Here is a 23,020-nt window from a genome sequence, read left to right as displayed (position 1 = left end):
TTTAACCCGCAACAGACAAAGGCCCCACTCATTAGGAAAAGTGAGGGGATCTCCTTGGCAACAGTTCAGTGTTTTCATGATGTTGCCATATACGACACAGGAGGGGGAGATTCTCCACAAACATTTATTTGTTCTTCCGAGGAACTCATTAAACAAGGCAGCTTCTTTTATCCGAGGGTAACCTAATTTGTCTTGACATTCTTCACAAGTTGAACACATGTAGGACAAACAGGTTACCTATGAGTTGGAGTGCAGAGACATTATCATGTAGATATTAAACGGCTGATGTCCAGTATTTTCATCTTTTATTTCAGTATTTATGTTTTCACCAACTTTTTACTATTACTCCTTACATTTGTACACAGATGCTTTCTATTTAAGAACAGCCTCATTACTTTGGTTTTAAGACATTTAACTGGAGTTATTATTTGCTGCCTTGCATGCATTGAGAACAGTGAACACTTACCTGTCATACCACCCTGTGGTAGCTGGACTTGAACCTGTGAAAGGTTGGTTGACCCCCAGTAGCTTTAATGTCATGTGAATGTTCTGAATATCAGTGGGTGTAGGCAGAATTGGGATTGACAGAAGTAGGATTTAAAAATAGGCCCGCACAGGGCTCTACTATAGATTTCACCACTGTCCCTGAAGATCATGACTTAGCAGAAGTTTTCCTTAAATACTATGCTTTCCCTCCTGGCAGGCATGTGACTGTGCCATAGACCTCCTATCTTGTATCATGTCTATGGCACAGTCACATGCCTCTTGGCAGGCATGTGACTGTGCCATAGACGACCTATCTTGTATCATTCTCCGCTAGTTGCCTTTACAGGCTGTGACATCCTAAAAGGGAAGCTATGGAGAAATGCATCCCTGAATCATTAGCTCAGCCTCTAGTTCATTCACACTTTTTCCTATGCTCACACTACCTTGATCACTGTTAGGATTGTATTTTGACTAGCCTTCTTGACAGCTAACTTATTGTGTTCTGTACAGCTTTGGGGGCACAAATATGCGTATCTTCTGGTTTCCAACTTTAGACCAATGGCCAGACTGAACACTTGAATCAGGACCTGGAAGTTGCCCTTCAGCGTGTTGTCTCATCCAACCCTTCCTCCTGGAGCGCCCAGTTGTTTTGGATGGAGTATGGGCATTCCATGGATATTCTCTGGAACAAGTTTTTCTCCTTTGGAAGTATCTCAAGGCTACCAACCTCCATTGTTTTGTGCCTTGGAGAGTGAAATAACAGTCCCCTCTGTTCAACATAACGTTAACAAAAGCCAAACAGAATAAATGGCTAACAGATCCAAGATGCACTCCAACTTTAGTTTTCCACCCAGGCCAATCTGTTTTGCTCTCTTCTAAAAACATTCCTTTGAGAATACTTATTCAAAGAAACTGTCACCTAGAAATACTCGAAATCAAACCTCTTGTTAACCCAGTCTCTGTTTGCCTAAGACCATAAGGGTCTATAATGTATACCATGTTTCCACCAGCCTGTGGTACCAGTACCAGTCTATTTATCATTAACATTTGAGTCTGGAACTTTTGGATCCCAGAATTTTTTAAAAGATTTTTTACCATTCCTAAATTGAGGAGTTGCTGTTTCCATTACATCAATCTACATCAAACTCTTGAATTTCCAATTTATAGTTTTCATCAACAATATCCTTAGATGTAACTCTTGCATCTGTTACTGAATGAGTTCAGGGATCTTTTTATCAGGTTAAAGTCTATTTTTAAAACTGCCCTAGGGCTTAAAGAGATGATATTGTTTGTCTGGTCATGTCTGCAGTTTAGAAAATTCAGAAACAGTAATTAGTCTTTTGCTAGCATTTTCGTTCAAGCTGAAATCACAGTGACTGGGAGCTCTTACAAAGATCAGGGACAATGATTTTACAGTTCGGTGCAGTTCATCTCGTAAAGCACCAAGGATCTTTTTCAGTGTGGCTGTTACTCATTCATTTATTTTTAGATCGTTCTGAAAGTCCTGTCATGTCCATTTGTACTTTTCTGTCAGCTGACTGCTTATGTTTGAAAGAGATGCTGCTTTCAAACATAAGCAGCATCTCTGTGACAAAAGAGTTATAGTTCTGTCTCACCTGACCCAAAGGCGTGCTTCCAGTATGCATAATCTTTCTCCAGGTTGTCTTTAACATACTTCAGTTGGGCCTGAAGGTGGTTCATCTGCAGATGTTAAGTTTTTCTTGTTCTGCAACCTCATAGTCCATTTTGTGCAGGGTTCTTTTGATTGTCATCTTTGAGACAAACTTGCCTCAGTCGTTATCTCGTGTCTCAGCAGTTGTTCACATCTATAACTAAGTTTCTTTCCAGATTCTTTCAAATATTTTGCTTCCTACCTCTGCCAGGCTTGTTGTGTATTGTTTGGCTCTCTTTGAGTTTCTTGATGATACTTCTCACTCCAGTTCTTGACATTTGGAAACGTTGTGAGAACTTTGTATATCCATCTTCTGCTTTTGTGAGAATCAGAAGTTCTTTTTCTCTATTCTGATCAGATTTCCTTTGTTTTGTTTTGTTTTAAAAACAAGCACTTTGGAAATTTTTGACAAAAACATGTCAAGTTTCCAAAAAGTCTGCAAAAACAGCTTTTTATTTTGACCTCTATAAACACTTGCCTGCTAAGGTTATGGGCTCAGTCACTGGTTTTTGGAGGTATGTAGCTGCACAGTCTTTGACTAATGGCTTGTCAGTCAAAAGCTGTTAGCTAATAACCTGCAGTTACATAGTTAGAATCGCTCCTTCTCATGCTTTTAGTAACCAAGGTGGTGACGGCCGCAATGCTTATCTTAAGGTTTCAAAAGGACTTGAGAGCTCCATTAGTCAACATCACATTTTTTATACTCTCTGTGTTTTAAAGTAATCGGTGAAAAATAACTTGGAATACAAATGGGTTATAAATGGTAAATAGAAATATTCTGTTTCAAAAACTCTTTTCCATGCTTAAAGATTTTGTATGTTCATTCAGACATAATATATAAAATAATTTGACCATGAATCAGCACAACAGTGTGGGTGATTTCAGGCAATGGTAAATGGCTAGATGAAAGTGAGAAATACCTGACACTGACTGGAATATAATACAAACTTAATGCTTCTTTACAATAAATCTTATTCTGTTAGAAAGCCTACTTATTTCCCCATAAATGGTGCCACATTTGAAAGGAAAATAGATTTATGGCTTGAACAGCAAAGCTGAGTTTGTGTGTTTTGCCCATGAACAGCTTATCCTGCTATTGACCTTCTGGTACTCCAGGTGCTGACAATCAGGTACCTGCAAGCATGGCCCTGGCTAAAGTGGTCAGTTGGTATCTGCTCCAGGCATGTCACATTTGACTAATCTGGATTGGGTTCCTTTCATAGCACAGCTTCAACCTGCTGTTCTTTTATTAAATATTTTCTGTCATTTATAATTAGTGTTACATTCCTTTATCATTAATGATCGTCTTAGTGATCAGTGATTAAAATCTAGGGCTGATCAGAGGAAGCTGGTGACAAAGAGGAAGACACAGCAACAATCAAATTCATCTCTCTCTCTGTCTCTAGACTCAACTCCAGTCCTTTTCTGACACACCTGTCTGTGTGGATAATCTGGCTTTTAGCCATTGTTACATTGTATTTTGCTCAGAGGTGTGTCCAGCCTTCTCTGGTGTCCCAACACTAATGTCTGTTACAGTGTTAATTTTACAATGCATAACGCCATCACATGAGAGCAGATTAGAGTACTGCAATGTAATCTTAATATGCCTTTACTACTTGTACCTGATTTCTTAATTAGTTAGTTAATCTTGGTTTGTTTCCTCAGTCAGTTACCGCTTACAATAAGCATGGACTTAAACACTGAACAATTCATTTTAATAGAGACAAATTAATTTAAACAGAATAATGACCATCATCCCCAAAACCCTAGCCTCCTAGAGACTATCTGCTCCCAGTCAGCCTAAAAACTTAACTACTACCCCCAAAAAAAAATTATTATACACATTCACAAAGAATATCTATAACAACAGTGATCAACAAAAAATTACATTTTATAATAATGGATTACACTGTACTGGAAAACCAAAATTCATCAATCAATTCATTTCATTTCAATTCAGTTCAATTCAATTTTATTTATATAGCGCCAAATCACAACAACAGTCGCCTCAAGGTGCTTTACATTGTAAGGTAGACCCTACAAAAATACATACAGAGAAAAACCCAACAATCATATGAACCCCTATGAGCAAGCACTTTGGCAACAGTGGGAAGGAAAAACTTTTAACAGGAAGAAAAATCCAGCAGAACCAGGCTCAGCTGGGGGGGCGGGCATCTGCCGCAACCGGTTGGGGAGAGAGAAGGAAGACATTATAAAAGACATGCTGTGGAAGAGAGCCAGAGATTAAAAACAAGTATGATTCAGTGCAGAGACGTCTATTAACACAGTGAAGCAGAGCGACTATCCAACTTTACTCCAACAGAGATAGATGATCTTGTTAATAGTTTTACATCCTTATTATGTAGGACTTATTATGTAAGAAAGCAACAAATCAGCGAGCTTTGACTCCCAGGTATAATTCAAACACTGTGAATGCTTTCCAGACAGACTGTATATCAAAAAACAATTAACTGATCATTTGCATAGGAATGCACAGAAACAACTGACAGTGGAGTATCTGTGCTTATGCTGTTAGACCTAGAGATTAAAACACATTCCAGGTATTAAAGGAAATGCACTGCAATAGTTTAAATTGCATCCAGCTCATAATTTTTAATTTGCGCATGAAGACGAAGAGTCTTCTAGACACATGACAGTTTTACTGGGTTCTATGCTGGGACCAGTTCTACTTCACTAACCTTAGAAAATGCAACATACATTGTCATCACTATGCAGATGATCCCCAGCTTTATCTATGAAGCCAAATGACACAAATCAGTTAGATAAACAGGCATGTCTTAAAGATCTTGGAAACATGGTATCTCTCCAGATTCTTACTCTACATGGTGTTACCTTGGTCTCCAGTAACACTGGAGGAATCTTGGTGTCATTTTTGATCAAGATATGTTCTCCAACACACACATTACACATATATAAGGTTGCTTTCTTGCATCTGTCCAATCTCTTTAATCCTGCCACAGAGTGATGCTGAAAAACTAGTTCATGTTTTCATTACTCTCAGTCAATCTTTGGTCAATCCAAAATGCTGCAACAAGAGTCCTAACAGGGACTAGAAAGAGAGATCAAATTTCCCCTGTAATTACTTTATCTATGCTGGCTTCCCATTAAATCCAGAATTGAAATTTAAAATCCTTCTCTTCACATATGTAGTCTTGAAAGACCTCATTGTACTATATTATCCCAACAGACCACTTCGGCTGACTTACTGGCTGACTCATGGTTCCTAGATTTTCTAAAAGTAGAACGGGAGGCAGAGCCTTCTGCTATTAGGTGCATCATTGAACTTTTGTCTTCACTCTCTCTTACAGTAGTCTGTGTTTTGTTCTGGATCCCTATCCTCACTTTTTGTTTCTCTATTTCTCTGCTCTTTTCTCCTCACCCTAGAACTGCTAGTGGCAGATGACTTCCCCTCCCCAAGCCTAGGACTGCCGAAGGTTTCTTCCTGTTAAAAGGGAGTTTTTTCTTCCCACCATTGCAAAGTGCTGATTTAATGGTTGGGATTTACTTCAGAATACTGTAGGGTTACCATGCAAAAGCACTTTGAGGTGATTGTTTTTGTGATTTATTGCTATATGAATAAACCAGAAATTGAATAGAAGTGAAACTGAATTACTTACACATTTTTGTCTCATTCTACTATCTACTTCTACTATACTAAATGAAAAATATTCTACTTGGTACACAGCATAGTTTTTTCTTTAATTGTTTTACAGATTTTAAAATACACAGCATCACATCACAGGATATTAGTACATTTATAAGTATAGAAAATTACCCATTAGCATATTCAATTCATTTCATGTTTTATTTATATAGTGCCAAATTACAACAATAGTTGCTTCAAAGTGCTTTTGTAGCGGTAAGGTAGAGTCTACAATAATACATACAGAGAAAAACCCAACAATCATATGACTCCCTATGAGCAAGCACTTTGGCGACAGTGGGAAGGAAAAACTCCCTTTTAACCTGACAGAACCAGGCTCAGGACTGCACAGGATGTATCATTAACAGTAAATAAAAGAAGCTCGTTTGCTTCTGATGCTTGTTTCACGATTCTGCAAAACAGAATTTAATCATTCAATACAAAAAAGTTTCATACTCTGTATTGAATAAACTTTTATGTAGCACATAGCTCCACATGAACCTGAAACTCAGACTTAATGTTTTCTACACCAAATTCTCCACACTATATTTATGTTTTTACTAACTGGACAGATGTGGTACTGTCATTGCAAAGAGGACAAGCGAAAAATCTTTTAATTATTTTCAGGTTTAAACATCTGAGAAGAGGACAAACACCAAGTTGTCCAAACAGTGTCTCACTGACTGATTTACTGACTCCAGTTCATGCTCATGGACCACCAGTGCCACCTTGTGGTCAGCTTAAAAAATACACAGATTGTTCACTGAGTTGTATTTTTCTTTCCTTTATTTTGACAGGAGCATTGGCTTAATTTACCTTACAGTTGGTACAAATACAGTACAATATGTTTCTCCTAATAAATGCATCACTCGCATTCACTTAGTGATGTCACTGAGGGTGTTGGGGTGACTTTTGACACAGCAGATGCTGCACAGACACTCTTTAGGTGAACTATAGACGGACAGTGTGTACATGATAGTTGGGGTCTTTGCACTTTTGTGCAGCTATTGCCATCGGGTCACAATGTGTGTGAACACATGTCACATTGAACTTGCATATTGAATACCTAACCTAAAGCTTTCACCTGAGAACAAACCAGTACATCCTCCATTCACACAAGTCTCAGATTTGTCAAAGTGCACAAAGAAAAACAATTTTAGGGAAAGGAGAAGAGAGAAGGTATTGCTATTACTGACACAAGGTGTGTGAGCAGGAGGTGGACATGTGGAAAGGAGCTTTAAATCATTGTGTGATGGTGATAAGAATACAAGCGGGAATCAGTAATACTGTTTCAGTTTTGAAACACAACACTGGTTTCCTACAAAAAGGTGTGTTGAGATGGTGTAATGTCTGAATGTATTTAAAGAAACATATCATAAAATACACCTTTTAGTCATGACCATGCAGTTGCACTCAATTCCATTTTATAGCACGTAGATCTGAACAACAGTACACACCACTAAACTGATTTACATCTTATCCACTGTGCTGTTCGTGCAAGGTCAATGGAAAAATCCACACAACAAAAATTCACATTTTGCTTATTTTAGAACACAAAGTCAGCACCTTCAGTGAAAAATGAGGTGTTTTACATATAGATTTGAATCATTAATCCAATATTTAATGTCACTAAAGTCAGTGGACCAAATCTTTGTCTGCATTATTATAGATGTGGGGGAAAAAAACAAGTGCATAGTTCAGTCATATCCCTATCTCTACATTTGGTACCCTCAGGTTCTGTTAGACTGAAACCCAGTGGAAGCAGCCACAGAGCCAGATAGTTTTTAAAGAGGTGGCCAGGTTGAGCTCAGAACTTATTTTTAGTTCTTGTTTCCCCACTTTACAGATTGTTGTAGTACCAAATGATTGCTTACCAGATGTACCAAATCATTCCTAATCATTTGCTCATTTAGGCATGACTGCCATATAAAGGTACGACATGAGGACTCATGCATAACAAGCATTTTATGTAAAACTTTAAAAAAAAATAGTTTTTAAAAGTGTCAAGTAACAGAAGAATAAATTCCCTACAGTAAAACTGAAACAAAAGCTTATTAAGAGTATTAATATTTAATTAAAAATGTTCCAAAAAGAACCACCTCCTCAAACACAGCCCAGAGATCCAGTTCAGAGATTTAAATGAGCAGAACAGAAAATGACAGGTGGTGGTACACCTGTTAACCAGAGCAGACATACCCCTAAAGCCCTACAACAATCCAAATGAATAAATTACAAGATATTTCATCCACTGTACAGTACAGGCTCAGACATTGCCATTTGACACTTACTGGGCAGAAGGGGTGGCCGAACCTTACCCTGTGGTGACTAAATATTTACTCAATATAAATTCTGTACCAAATTATATGGATTATATTGCAATAGGAGAGCAAAGAGAAGACAGGAAGCCTGGGGGAAGACCAGGGGGAAGACATGTCTTACGGCATATGGGTTGCCTGCTTAACCCAGTGAGCTAAACAGGTGATTCCACAAGAAAGTGCTTTTGTCTACGAGTCCTGCAACTTGTTCCATTAATCACTGCCTGTGCAGCTTGAGATGATGCTATCGATGTGAACATTTTTGGGTGGATTTTCCCTTCAAGGCTCTTCTCTTTATAGATATACACAATTCAGAGCTTTCATCCTCCAAACAAAGTCTTTCGAGCTGATACATTAAAGCCGCTGTTTCACAAATTTGGTGAAATCTGACATGCTGGTAAATTTGTTTTTTCACACAAGAATCATCAGAAAACCTACGGCTCACAGCCCTTCTTAGAACTTTTCCCTACACCAGTGCTATGTTGCATCTAGAATAATCTTCATCCAATCTGTCCTGTTTCCACTGTGATTGTCTTACTCAATGACCAAACATCTTCAATGCTCCTGGAGTTTTAGAGAACCAACAGGAATGACCAAACAAAACAAATCATATAACTTGGATCTGACTGTGTTACAGCATGCAAGCCTCAAACAGTGTTTGACTTGTGAAAAACATCATTCAAGACAGTCAGTGCAACGGGGTGAGGCTGCCTCCTTTGTGGCTCCCGGCTTTGGAGTCAGGGGCAGCGTCCGGAGAGGTAGGGGAAACAGGGACATCAAATGCAGGGTTGGGAATATGCAGAGCCTCTCGTTTGCATTTCTTTGAGCGAGCTTTGGTGTGACGTGGATGAGAAGTATCGCCATGGGAGCTGGACGTATGGTTTCCCCTGCAGCCTTTAGAGAACTCTGATGTGGGGTCAGAGTTCAACGCTGGGCTGGTTTCTGGGCAGGAATGAGCATTCTGAGGTTTCCCCTGAGGACACGAGGTGGACAGGAGCGGAGAGAGCGCAGCCGATTCTAGCAGACCTTTAGTTCCCTGTGTGCACTGCAAGGGCAGTGCAAGAAAGAGGAAGTATTAAAAGAAAGTGATAAAAGAAGTGATAAAACAAGCTAGTGATGTTGACAGGGAACACCTCAGGCTCTAAAATTACTTTAGGAAATGTAACATGAGTCAAAGGCCAACTAGGTGTGCAAGCAGGATCCACATGTGATCTGAAGCAGGATATCCAAAATATTTCATGCCACAGACATGCATAGGCATGCACATTAAACCTGGTCAGTCGCATTTCATATCTGATTTAGCCCAAGAAGCCTGTTTATTTATTACACCAAACTTTTAGAATGGCACTAAAAAAAGTTTGGTAGCTTCAAAGAGCTGGTTTTAAAAAAATCATCGATGAAGTTTAAGTAACAGGTGCCAGAATATTCAGACTTTAACTGGGCGTCCACACAGGAAGCAGTTTGCTTGGTGCCTGTGGCTTTATCACTGACGAGCTGGTCACTAGTGAACATTAAAAGCGTTCCATCATGTGTCAGTCAACTGTATCCTTCACTCTCATTGGTAGTCGTTTCCATCATTCAAGTAGAATGTGAGAACTCTAACTCAGAACCTGCCCACTTTATGTCATCAGCAGTTATTTTGCCTGTCGCTGTTAAAGTTGCTGAATGTAATTGATATTCTGTTACCTCTGGTTCCCACATTATTGTCATAAATATTATAAAAGATGGACATAGTGACTGTGACATCACTGACTGTTTTGTGAGATTCCTTTATGAAGCCTTGAGGAGAACATGTTCAAACAACACACACGTCCTTAGCCAATGAGCACACTCTGGATAATCCTGCTTTTTGACCCTTATGACCAGAATTGACAAATTCCCAAAATGAGTGACTGAGCCCATAGAATCGATAACTCCGAGAAAAATAACAACACTAAAACTAAAAATGAGTTTGCGGCAGGTGTGTCAAACTCCAGTCCTCGACGGCCGGTGTCCTGAAACTTTTGAATGTGTCCCTGCTGCAACACAACTGAATAACATTAGGTCATTAGCAAGACTCTATAGAACTTGAGTGCATGCTGAGGTGGCAACCCCCTAACCCTACTCAAGTAATTTTAAATAAGTGTAAGTGTTTGAAAGATTGTACTTTTAAAAGTACTGTTATTGCACCATTTTCATTCACTCATGATCTGCTGTAACATGAATCAAATGGCTGAATTGCCACCTCAGCATGCAGTCAAGTTCTATAGTCTTGCTAATGACCTAATGTTATTCAGGTGTGTTGCAGCAGGTACACAGAAAGGTTTCAGGACACCGGCCCTTGAGGACTGGTGTTTGACAGCTGTGGTTTAAGGGGTTCACTTTTGTGCTGTCCCTGGCTGCAACGAGTTTTACGTTAGGAAACCGAGGATATACGGTCCACTTTCACTGTCTGTCTCTTTCGCAGTAATTGGCTCTTCATTATTTGGCTACCTGCACTGAAATGGGAAAATCCAGCTGTTAGCTTTAATGTTCAGGTTTGTAAAGCATTTCACGAACGTGACTAGCTTCACAGACAGTGTTAAATCTATCAGTTTTCGAGAGCAGGGCTCCGTGATGTAAATTAGCCTTTTTGCGTGTAGTGTTTCATGTCCTCTTAAAGGCTTCATTTCTCAGATCGGGAAGATAAGTCCATCTTTTACAGTATCACTGCTAGTTCTTCCAGTGTGGATGCTTCTTACATGTCATGCTGGATCCATTAAAGAGAACTCCATATCACTATCCCTGCAGACTTGCCCAAAGGATCAGTCTCAGGTCAGGCTTCACACTGAGATCACAAACTGTAAGATTCTTCTGGGAGATGTTGAAGTTTAACAAACATCTTCCATGCTTGTTAAACCGTCTGCAGACGAAGAAGTCCCGACCAAAACAATAAAACCTAGCATTGTTTACAGTCAGTGGTCTTCAGTAAATGCTTTATAAACTTTTATAATTGTGGTTTATGTGAAAAATTCTTGTCTGTAATACAATGAGTGACCACTGGGACAAGCTGGCTAAAAGGAAGTGATTGGATGCATTAGCTCTGTTAATGCATCCATTATCAAGCTTGCATTTGTGTGGTGGGTTCTTTGCAATTTAACAGTTTACATTTTCAAGCTGACAAATCCAAGTTGATCTGAACTGAGATTAAAGGTTCAGTAGCTCAAAACAGTAAATGTTTACAAGTACAGCAGCAGACCCTGAACCTGACTTCTTTCTGCTTGTTGGCAGATGTTTTTATTCCACTCTGTAACATTACAGTCTTTACCTTATAAACATACCTGCCTTGAGATGCTTTGCTTTAAACTGACGCCAAATAAAAAACACTGAATTAAACAGAGATTGGCTGGGATCTTTATAAGCAAGCAAATGTACTTTTAAAAAGTACATTTTATTGCTAAAGCAATTTAACACACAATGAAAATAGAAAGTAGCAGTTAGCTCGGCCAAACTAAGACCAGTAAAACCAAAACAGTGAGCTGAAAAGAGCCGTTAAACTGCACAGAACTGACTGGATGTTCAGTTCAGTGATAATATTTGATACTATGAGCAACCTGTTTTACATGAAGTGATCATTTCTTAGTATAAAATGCTGCTTTGGGCACCTTTGAAATGCAACTATTCACCCAAATTCACTTCAAAATGTCTTTAGCCTTGAATCTAAATTAGTCTGACAAATGAATGAATTTTAACAGCATAAGCTCTGGAAAATTTTTCATTTAAATGCTAAACCGTTTTTTCTCCACATGCTAGTTTGTATTCAAAGTTTATACACTGCGTATAATTGAGGGTCAAGAAAATGTGCTGTCACCATGTGGGTATATTTCAACACCATTTCCAGCCCTAAACCTAAAAATTATACATACATGGGAAGTCTCGAAGCACTGTTAAAACCCTGCAATTCATTCCTTAAGAAGGTGGTTTAATGGTTGTCATTATGTTTCACTGACCTCTGAATGAACATTTTCTTACAGTTGTTTTTGTCAGTCTTTGAATGGTCTGATGGTTAGCACAGGAGAGTTGTTTGATCCCTTTACTGTGATCAATTATACACTGCAATGCATTTAACATTGGCCATGGTTAAAGCCATGCGGGAGTAAAGCAGCCAAGTAAAGGGGCATGCAATGACAGCGGGGGCCACAGACTGTCTGCACTCACTCTCCCTTTCTCTAAACAGGCTTACCAAGCTCAAGGCTCGCTTTTCTTTGCTCTAACAGCGGCTAATCAGCCAGTGCAGGACAGAGCAAAGTCCAGACACTTCTCCTCCTAGTGTTGGTGGAGGGACGCAGGCACAGAGACACACCACACAGAGAACAGTGAGTCAGCACTGGGTGATCAGACACACAGGGAGGGACTGATTCTGGTTTTGTCTCGTAGGAAAAATATAGAAAAGTATATCTCCATGTACTGTGATATGAAAACGGTGATGATGGATGGAAACAAAATGAAAAATGACAACACACGTGATGAACTGCACGGACAAAAATTTAATGTTATACATTACAGATACTAAAAACAGAAACGTAAAAAAACAAAACAAACAAGTAAAAATGAAACAAAGGCATGACGGGAAGCAGGAGATGAAGGACATGAGGAGCTTCCCTCTTCACAAATCTTTTGGCATTTTAACTTTTTATATGCAGACAGACATGACAGGAGACAACAAACAGCACACACTCAAATTTACAAACCGCTGTTACAGAAATAGCTTTCTTTACAGCATCACCAGCTTATCAACTGACTTCAAAAGGCTTATACACACTCAAAAACACAAGACTCCAGCTTCAACTGACTTTCACTGTACTATGTGATACGAGAATATATTGTGGCTCAGATTGCAACTCTATCTGAACTCTGGGCAAGTCTTGTAAACAAAACTGGCTGTAAAACACTCCAGGTATCTTTTTATATCCCTGTCAGAAAGAACAACAACAGAGACGCTCTGTGAGGAGGAGCTGGAAACACTTCGTACAGCTTCTGCTCTCTAAACACCCGGAGCTGGCAAACGATACTGCATAGAATTAAACACTGAGGAAAAAATGTGCATACAGAGAGTAGTACTCTCTATTAAAAATAGCATAAGAAGAATTTTATGTGTGCATTTCCATGAGGTAGACATGGCTGAACAACAGCTAAAGACACCATATTAAATGACACTTTAACAGCAGTTCATTTTATCACCCAGAGTCAGATGAGAAGATTAATGCCACTTTCTCACCTTAGCTTAATGCAGTAAGAAGTCATGAAACAGGACCTCAGTTGACTGAATTAAATGAATTAAAATATGCACCTACCAAAGCATCATTAGTTCTCTTATTTAAACCTGGGCATTAGAGCTACTTTTTCATGTTTGTCATCTATATTTCTAGATACGCCCCCAACAAAATTATAAATCAATACGTTAACATTTGGTTTTTTTAAGAAACAGAAACAAGATTAAGAGGTGTTACTGGGTGACTGGCTTCTTTTTTAGTTTTTCTTTTTTCTGATTTAAGTCTCTGCATCTTTGACAATTCAACTTAATAATTATTCAGTAATGTGCGATTCAAAGAGTGCTGCTAGCAGCAGACCTCAATAACATCAGGGCAGGGACTTCGTAACAATTAACATACCTCTAGTGGTCACTCTATGAAGTCATAAATCACATATGGTAATTAGCCCAACACTTTGTGTGTGGGCAGCACAATGGAAGAGTGGTTAGCACTGATGCCTCACAGCAAGAAGGTCCTGAGTTTAATTCCACCATCAGAGTTTGCATTTTCTCCCTGTGTTTGCGCGGGTTCTGTCTGGGTACTCCGGCTTTCTCCCACAGTAAAAGACATGCAGTTAGTGGGGATAGGTTAACTGGAAACTCTAAATTTCCCATAGGTGTGAATGGTTGTCTATGTGTTTGATGATGATGAGTTTTGACACCTCAGTATATAACAATAAAAACATGGTTTGGCAACCATTACAATTAGTAGAATATAATAAATAGCATAGTTTTTCCATAGGCAGAGCCCACCCTCACAAGCTACTGTTGCAAACCCAGTCGTTTTGTTCTATAAGCAGGCCTGAAATATAACAGAAGGTGCTAAGTTCAAGGGTTACTGCTAGTAGGCTTTCAGGGGGTAAAGAGTTAGAGTAGTGATTACTAAATGCCTCGGTGGACGCTGAAGGAACTGCAGGTAAACCATGAGATAATTGTATTTGATAAAATAAAGTTACTGTTAATGCCCAGATTTGTCCTTTGTAGAGTCTAACCAGTACAGGGTTTTGACACCAACACTGACACTTGGCAATTTAAAAATCCAAAATACTTATCTACCACTACTGCTCTCATCTTTCAAACACACAAACTATAAACTATATTTTTTTTATATGTAGTTATTTAGGAGTTCTTAAAGATAGGATAACTCAGTTTCAAAATAATGTTGTCATAAAATATTAAAAATGTAAAAAGTAACCCAGTTTAAGCATTCTTCAAACTGTGATTTTACTGCTGATATCTAAAACCTGCAGGACACCGGCCCTTGAGGCCTGGAGTTCGACACCCCTGTTCTAGGTCCTTCTGCTTTCAGTTTAAAACCAAAACAGGTGTTGAGTGGCAAGCAAGTACTCCTAACTAGTACCCTATCTGGCTTTCATAATTATAATAAATTAATAAGTTAAACTGAGCCAAAAAAACTTGGGGTTCTTTACTAGAATAAGAATGTAGCTTTTGAAAAACGATTTTTTTTAAAACTCCACCAACCAAACCAAACAAATGCGCCAAAATGTTCAACTATCCCTTTAACTTCCAAAAAGAGGCATGATACTGTGCGTTATAATAGCAATTATAAACCTCTGACTAGTTTGTTAAAACAGCAAACTTACATGACAGTCAACAACAGGCAGCAGACAGATGCTGGGTTGGGACTACAGCAGGCAACGAGGTTTCTCTCAGGCAAAGAAAGAGTTTTGGTGGGAGTCAGAGGGTGCAGGCACGGGAGAGGGGGATTTCTGCAATGCAAAAGGGGATCCTACCACATTTATCTCGCTTTTAGCGGCCAGGGTGGGCAGCTCGATGTCCGCACTGCCAGTCTGGGCAGACTCATCTGTCGGCAGGAAACCCCGTCTGTCAATCAAGCTGAAATGGCACAGAAAGATACCAATGTTCAGGTTACGAGGTGAGGATGTTCCTCCATTAATACCGATACCTTCTCAGCTTTGTCATGAATGCAGAACGCACATCCCCACCATCTCCTTACTCTCTCGGCTGTCTGGTTTTCCATCTGAGAGTCTTTATCTTGTAATAGTAAGTGGTTGAGACAACTAAACTGGTGTTACTTACACACATAAAACTAAATTGCAATTAAACAATGAACTGAAGCTCTGTAATTCAAACAGAGCCACAATCCAGCTGATGTATTGCTACAGGTTTATTAGTACTGCGCTCTCTTTATCAACTCATACAAGCTTATTTAAAATTATCAGTGATTGCTTCTTTCATAAAGTATGCATGCTTGCAAATGAAATATGCACCATCTTAAACAGCCCATTAGTAATAAAATAGCTAAAACTAATATACAAAGATCCTCACAGGCATTTCTCTTTGTTACTTGGACTCAGTATTAAAGATTTAATGATGGAAGGAGTAATTCATAAAGAGGACCAACCTCGGAGGCATGGGCACACAAAGCACCGAACAACAGTTGATAAAGATGTTTTTTTGACTGTATGGGTTTGTAACATCTTCTCCACTCTTCCCTGACCAGGAGCCTTTAATCTAAAATATAAAAAATAAAAACAAATCACATATAAAACATATGACATGTTTTTCCCCAAACATTATTTTGGAGGTAGAGTTTGTTCACTTTGTGAATACAAAAATATCTGCAAGATTTCCCTTACTATTAACAAAATATTAGTATTAATATTTGTGTTGTTGTTACTTTTGTTATTGTTAATTAAAAGTATTCTAATGTTAAATATGCTTCCACACTAACACAAAACACAAAATATTAATTATATTTACACACATTTCTTTGAACTCTCAAATTACATACAGAGTATATTTTCTTTAACATAAAAAAATAACAGGATGTCTTCTAACAAACTGAGTCACAAAAGCAGCTTTGGGTACTCACATCTTCGTTAGTGGTAAGATTGGAAGCAACCAAGTATGTATGGAAGCCTGAGAGGCCCAAAATGGACCAAACTGAAAAGAAACATATCACCAGCTCCACTGCAGTGAAAGACTGAGTCAAGGAAAGCAAAGTTATCAAAACACTGGCTACAAAGACACAAACAAAACACTTGAAAATTGTCCAGCTAGTGTTTTTTGTGTCACTTGCACAATACAAGACATATATCTCAAGAAAAAACACAACAACAGCTAATCAACTAAAACATATCCCCATTTGGGCACTGGATATTTGCCAAATTGTTATTTAGAACCTGATATAAGCCCAGAAAGCCTCAGTCTGTACTTCCCTACGGATTACAGTAATTTTTGTCTCCTAATATAAAGTGAAGAAAAACATGTACAAATAAGAAAAATGATCACAGATGGCGATGGTGTCTATGTATATGTTATATATACATATGCAAGCTGACTGATTTTCATCCAACTTCTGTCACTGACTGTATTTTTTGAGTAAAAAAATCTTATTCGGTACAGGATATCTCCCTGGACTCTCCTGAAGCGCAAACACCAGGCCCTTTCCGCCCTGAGCTCCTGAAAGAGAGGAAATGAGCAGGATTTCAGAATGACATAAAATTTAATGTGTGGCAAATGACCGAGCTGATCCAAGTATATGGCTCTTATCAGACATTAAAATGCTCTGCCTTTGTGAACCACGCCTGGCAGTCCAAATGAAACAAAACAAACAAGCAGGTGCTATTTGAAGCTGGCTACTTCCCAAGCATGAAACACCTGCAGATCAGAGCAAAACCACATACTCAGTGCTAGGTGTGTGGTCACACAGCCGAAGATGAACGCAGTCAGGAAGGAGAGCGACACGATGAAGGTGTAGAAAAAACGGTAGTTACGTTTCCCTACGCAGTTCCCAACCCAGGGGCAGTGATGGTCGAATCTCTCTGAAAGACAGTGACCGACTCACATTTAAGAATGTTAAAAAACAAACAAACTCTAGAGCACTGAGCTGTATAAAAGTGCGCTCTCTGCAGCTCTGTGAAGCCTCTTTTTATTATTTATGGGTTGTAAATGTCAGTGTCGCTGTGTGTTCACAGCTCACCCACACAGTTGTCACACAGGCTGCAGTGGGAGGTGCGCGGAGGGCGGAACATCTTGCAGGTGAAGCAGTACTTGAGCTTCACCACCTGCTGATTGATTAGCACTTCCTTGGTGCGCGGCGGAGGTCGATAGCTGGTGTTTCCAGTGTTGTCTACAAAGAAGAACATTGAAAATAGGGACACAGTGTTGTGCTTTAAATCTAAGGTAGGTGTGCAGTTATTGCTGCAGTAAGCATCCGGGTTCCCACTTCCATCAAAGTCCTGGCAGCAAACTTACAAGTGTCACAATCACAAACCACTTTGAAGAACGATGAAAGTCTGAATGGATACCATCACATTATCAGCAATGCGTGCACATCATTAGGGCTGCACACATCTCTGGTGAGTACTTTGAGCTTCTCATTAAAAACCTTTTGAAGATTGCTCTAAAAGATCATTTCAAAAAGTTTTCCCTCAATCAGTGCTACAGACTTGGAGCCAAACCCACAGGGGGAGGGGGGAGTGCACCCTGGACGGGTGGCCAGTGTGTCGCAGGGCTAGAACACAGCCAAACATTCACACTCATATTCAAACCTACGGCCAATTTTGAATCACAAATAAACCTTACCCCTGCCTGTGTCTACGGACAGTTTGAAGAACCTGGAGTGCCTGGAGAGTCTCCATGCACACAAAACAAGGAAGGATTTACACATTTGCATTTCAAACTTCAATCCTCACACCTCTCATTGACTTTAAATGCAGTGCACAACTAAACTGTGAATCTGTACCTTTGTTTTGCTTTCAGTGCTTGCACTTAAAAGGTGAGAAACTTCTCCATTCCCAGTGCTATGGCAGCCAATCAAATCCATCCATCACGTCATGTTATGAAAATATCAAGGAAGTTGTTGCTTGTGAAATTCAGCATCAAAATGGAGAACATTAGCAACAGGCAGTTCGTGTGACTCATGCTAAGTGATCATTAAAGCTCAGTTAGCTTGCCTTGTTAATGGCTGGCTGTTATTGCTTTGACTATCCCACCAGCAAAGACACCCCAGATGTCAGGCACTCCCACTGTCAATCAATGAAGCATAGTGTAGATATGAATCCTGTTTTAATGTACACAACTCCAGCCTATAATAATTTTCTGTCACACTTCACATCCTTGTAAAATCAGGTCTGACCACTTCACTGGGTTGTAACGACTTGCGCCTTTATCCACTCTTACTCAGGGCGAGGGGTGGATTATAGTCCAATAATAGCCTGAGCGGAAAGACATCTGGTGTCAGGTGTACAGCTCGTAACAGCAGATGGAAAATGATGTGTCATCCTTCACAAAATGACTAACCTGCAAAAACTGTTTTTTAAAGTTCTCTTTCCCAGTAACTTGGACAATGTGCCTGAGAAGTTGACCAACATGAGAAAAATAATACAAAAAAAGAAAAGAAATACCCACTATTCTTTTTGTGCAGCCTACAGATGGTTCCTTATAGGGTTTTTTCTTTATTCTTTTACGATAGTCAGTGTCATCCATTCCATACCATACTAAACTGTGCGCTAATTCAAACTAAGAAGCTACATGACAGAGCTTTCCAGAATCTTTCCTGAAAGATTGGAGCCCAAATAAATGCTCAACACTTATGCCAGAATCTTCATTTCAAAAATAGCTGTTGTACAGTTCAGTTGGATAACATGTGGATCTTACATCACCACTGCCTAAACTCTGGTCATGAGTAGGAGTTTCCAAAGTGCACAGAAAGCCAGCTTTAGACATGCAGGTCATTATAATGATGCAAGTCATATGGAAAGTAAAAATGATATTGGCATGGCATAAAACTGACAGTGAGCATAACTGATGGAGGCTTTGAACAGGTCTGAGGTGTGAAAAGGACAGATTGGGGAAAATAAATCTGTATAAAATCGAGTGAAAACTTTAGTCCAAAATTAGAAGGCAGCAAACACTTTTCAACGTGCCAACGTGACATTTATTACACTGAGTCACAGCAAATTCCACTTAAGTTCTTTTATGTCTTGATGACTTCCGCATCATTAAAATGACCTGAAGAATTTTAATTGTGACTGAGCCATTAAAATTTACGCGCATGTGTGATTCCAGAATAAATAATTAGCGACACCAGAACAGCGCTTTCATTCTCTTGAAACTATGAATGGTGTTTTAATCAAAACAAAGTCAAGGCCACTGACTCTTCAGTAACTTAGAATAAAATAACCTGTGTTTAAGCAGTACTGGTTTATAGGTAAGATTCCCTGCCCTATACGAAGCTTTAGAGCCAAAACACAGTGCAGAAATATCCCAAAAGAGAAAAAATGTGACAACACCGGACAGCATTTCCTGCACACAGATTTTAGGCCAACCAAGTATATTTGGTGACCAATTTTTCCTTTTCCATATGTGTCTCAGTGAGCACCATCATTACCAAGATGGCTGATTTATTAAGAACAATTCTTATCATTCTTGTTTGACAAAATCTGTATAACAGGGTGCTAGGTTACCAACTAATGCTAGCATGCTTGATTAGTGGGCTACTTACATAAACTGTACTCGTACAACAAACACACACTTATATCTGCTAGTACAGCACAGGCTAAAAAATTACTAAAATTTCACTCACCAGATCCGAAGCACAAACTTCTTAGACGGGCTGTACTTTACAAGAAGGCACATTATTTGTCAAACAATCATATGAAACAACTAGAAAACACACCAAAGGTAGTGAAGGCGAGATGTATCAACTACAGTTCTCTGTATCAGAAGACATATCAATCAAGAGGGTTATTCCCCTACCACCAGTATGCTGATAATAACGTACAGTGCTGAAAAACTTTATTAGAAAACCTTACACCACCCAGTGTAAGGTTTATGCTACAGATGCCTCACAGCTGCTTACCAAAATCACTTTTTGTATTTCTGTCATGTTAATCCACCTTTATTTTTTTATTAAGATGCCAAATTAGTTATTTAGTTGAATTCCTGAACAAAAAATAAATAAATTGTTTTAGTCGTTGAATCTAATGTTTGATTCACTTCTGACTTCTTCTCTGATTTGGATATAAAAATATGGATAATAAATAATATTATGTTTTTACTTTTTTTAACAAGTTTTTGACACATTTCTAAAATATTAGTGTTTTCTGTTTTTATGACAGGTGGTCTAATACATTTGTTAAGCACTGTATACAAAAATCCATCCACCATGGAGTTATTATGAGGGGGGAAGCTATAGAGGCAATTTTAAATGGGGATTTGGGGGTTTTGGGGGGGGGGGGGGGGGGGGGACGATGTGACGGACCATCTGTGGAAGTGACAAGCTAACAGTAAATGGCTAATAGCAAACATGTATCCTGCCATCTTAATCACATGATTCATGTATATAAATCGCATGTTTTGGTTTTCGTTACATCCACAGCTGTCACATTATCACCTCCTCAAAAACACTTGTGTTTTGTTTTGAGTGCCTTTACAGCATTTTTCTATTTGCAAGCATTTTCTTGAGTTGCAGTGCATTTGACTTCCCAGTGCCACCATTGGGTTGGCTTGTTTTTGGAGTCTGCCTCCAGTGGCTATTTGAGGAACTGCAGATATTGGGCATTTAAGCCTTTTCAGTCCCAGAGAATGATGTTTAGCACACAGTACACTCAAGTGCATATAGCCCCACTCCTCCTATTATCCAGCAGTGTTTCCAACAGAATCTCAGTCTGTAGGAAACAATTCTGGACATCAAATTCAAAGGCCTTGCAGACAACCTCATAGTTACTAGTGCAGCTATTAGAGATTACCAATCTGTTTCTCAATGTCTGCAGCCTCATCTGGTGTTGCTCTGGGCAGGATGCCGGGGTCAGTGAAGCTGGTCTGGAGCAGGGTGATGAGCACAAACACAAAGAGGACTCCTCCAATAACAGGTATGCAGCTGGTCAAGTGTTTGACCAGGAACGGACAACTGAGAAACAAACACAGGCAGGGGGAATTACCAAGGCACACTGGGAAAAGATGCAGACAATGTTCTGTTACATATAACTGAGCCTACCTTCTTCTTTACTTTAACTCACTGATGGATCTAATTTTAATTAACATTCAACTCTTTTAATTGCCATAAAAATCCCAGGAGACTGAACACATTTTCACTCTACTGTGGCAGAAAGAATACTGTTTCTATTATCAAGCACTACTTCTTAATAATGTGCACTTAGCTTCAAATATTAAGAAAAAAACATTAAGAATAAACATAATTGCAACACACAGGTTAAAACAAATATCCATACAGTGCAGGGTCAAAAATGTCAGTACTTTTTTGTTTTGTTTTGTATTGGGGGGTTTTGAGCAATCTGCATCATTAAATAGCATCCTGTTGTATGTTAGCGAGTCTCTTGCTTGTGGAAAAAACAAACAAACAAATAGACAAACAATATAAATAAATAAAGTAGATTTAATGCGCCAGACAGGGCTCAGTTCATTAAAATATCAGCTTAAAAAACAGCTTTGTATCATCTGTGGACAACGTTTGGACGGAACTCGCAATATTAGTATTACAGAATCATATAAGATGAACTCACTCAAATATAAAAAATAAACCACTTGTGACGAGGATGAGACCCAGGGTAAGGGGAAGGACCCCACTCTGTCGGGCCACTATGATCCGTCCATCGCAGTAGAAGCGATTTTTTCCGGGGAAAACTTCCCACTTTCTCCTGGGTCTTCTCGGCTCCTTCTTCTTCTCCGTGTCCTTCCCATGATGAGGCGGAGGGGTCGGGGTGGGCGTCGGAAGTGCTTGCGGATCTATTTGTTGATACTCGCAGTTTTTCATTGTTTATAACGGAGTCTGACCGCGCTGTCTTAGTTCCGACACCCGGTGCATTTGTCCAGCGACCGACAGCATCACCGACTCCCGTGTATTTTGAGGTAGCCGAAAGGAGCGAATGTCGTCTTTCCAAGGAGAAAATAAGCTAATCCCACACCGAGGATATCGAGCTGTAAATAACCACGATACCCCGTGTTCGAAATTACATATATGTTTATTCTCATAACTCCTAATTTATTATTTCTAAAAGTTTATCACCAAAAAGACAGCACAAATCCAACCTATAACCCAGTGACCATCGTTAGCTTCTTAGCTTTCCCATTCATCCTAGCAAGCTCATCCAGCTGCGGAGTTATTTAACAACAGTAAATCCAAAGTGCTGTTACCACTGCTAGCTTGTTAGCTTCCTCGACTTATAGATTATTGCCGGCCTTTATGCTAAGCTCCGGCGGTCCTTTATGAGTAAATTACATGTAAAACAAAAACTTTGTTATTTTTAATGCATATCGCTGTCCTGACACATTCGTGACTACCTGCTGTTTAGCTACGTTGCCATAAAACGAGCCTTGTTGTCAAAGTCAACGCAAAGAAATGTAGTATTTCCGGTTGGTTTTCTTTCTAAATAAACCAGAACAATAAATATCATATTTTATGTACCATAATAATAAAAGTCATACGAAATTATTGGTTAAAGATGTACTTTGTTTACTCGCACTGTTGTTACTAAATTGTTCTGTCAAATATATGTAAAAAAAAAAATATATCAGTATACTTTCAACTGGAACATCCGGTAATTAAATGACCAGTGTAGGTGACTTGACGCTAATTCATAATATATATACAGTTAAAGACAATA

At 39.1% G+C, this 23,020-nt stretch overlaps 1 protein-coding gene across 3 annotated transcripts; it reads right to left on the bottom strand.

Annotated features, from left to right (window-relative positions):
- Nucleotides 1-6,590: 6,590 nt before the first annotated feature.
- Nucleotides 6,591-22,765, bottom strand: zdhhc18b (zinc finger DHHC-type palmitoyltransferase 18b). 3 transcript variants are annotated; one of them, XM_025902213.1, is made up of 10 exons: nucleotides 21,920-22,763; nucleotides 21,146-21,306; nucleotides 19,981-20,010; nucleotides 17,374-17,523; nucleotides 17,078-17,215; nucleotides 16,802-16,853; nucleotides 16,264-16,366; nucleotides 15,793-15,902; nucleotides 15,161-15,263; nucleotides 6,591-9,182 (listed from the first exon to the last, which is right to left on the bottom strand). In XM_025902213.1, exons 1-10 carry the CDS (start codon nucleotides 22,168-22,170, stop codon nucleotides 8,826-8,828), a joined length of 1,455 nt encoding a protein of 484 aa, XP_025757998.1. In that variant the 5' UTR covers nucleotides 22,171-22,763; the 3' UTR covers nucleotides 6,591-8,825. The 3 variants fall into 3 exon arrangements, 2 of the variants coding, with proteins under 2 accessions (XP_025757998.1, XP_003443837.1); XR_003215846.1 differs by lacking the exon at nucleotides 6,591-9,182 and adding an exon at nucleotides 12,623-13,068 and having other exon boundaries at nucleotides 15,011-15,263; nucleotides 21,920-22,765; XM_003443789.5 differs by lacking the exon at nucleotides 19,981-20,010.
- Between the last annotated feature and the right edge of the window lie 255 nt (nucleotides 22,766-23,020).

The sequence above is a fragment of the Oreochromis niloticus genome, linkage group LG22, assembly GCF_001858045.2.
Source record: "Oreochromis niloticus isolate F11D_XX linkage group LG22, O_niloticus_UMD_NMBU, whole genome shotgun sequence".
NCBI classification, from domain to species: domain Eukaryota; kingdom Metazoa; phylum Chordata; class Actinopteri; order Cichliformes; family Cichlidae; genus Oreochromis; species Oreochromis niloticus.
This window is presented reverse-complemented; position numbering and strand designations above follow the sequence as displayed.

Bases quoted from the DNA above. Each gene is read 5' to 3' on its own strand.
- zdhhc18b (XM_025902213.1), bottom strand. From the start codon at position 22,170: ATGAAAAACTGCGAGTATCAACAAATAGATCCGCAAGCACTTCCGACG. The intron at 16,854-17,077 runs GTATGTGGTTTT...CCTCTCTTTCAG, and splicing joins GACCACACACCTAGCACTGA to GAGCTCAGGGCGGAAAGGGC. The intron at 16,367-16,801 runs ATATCCTGTACC...TCAGTCTTTCAC, and splicing joins CTTCAGGAGAGTCCAGGGAG to TGCAGTGGAGCTGGTGATAT.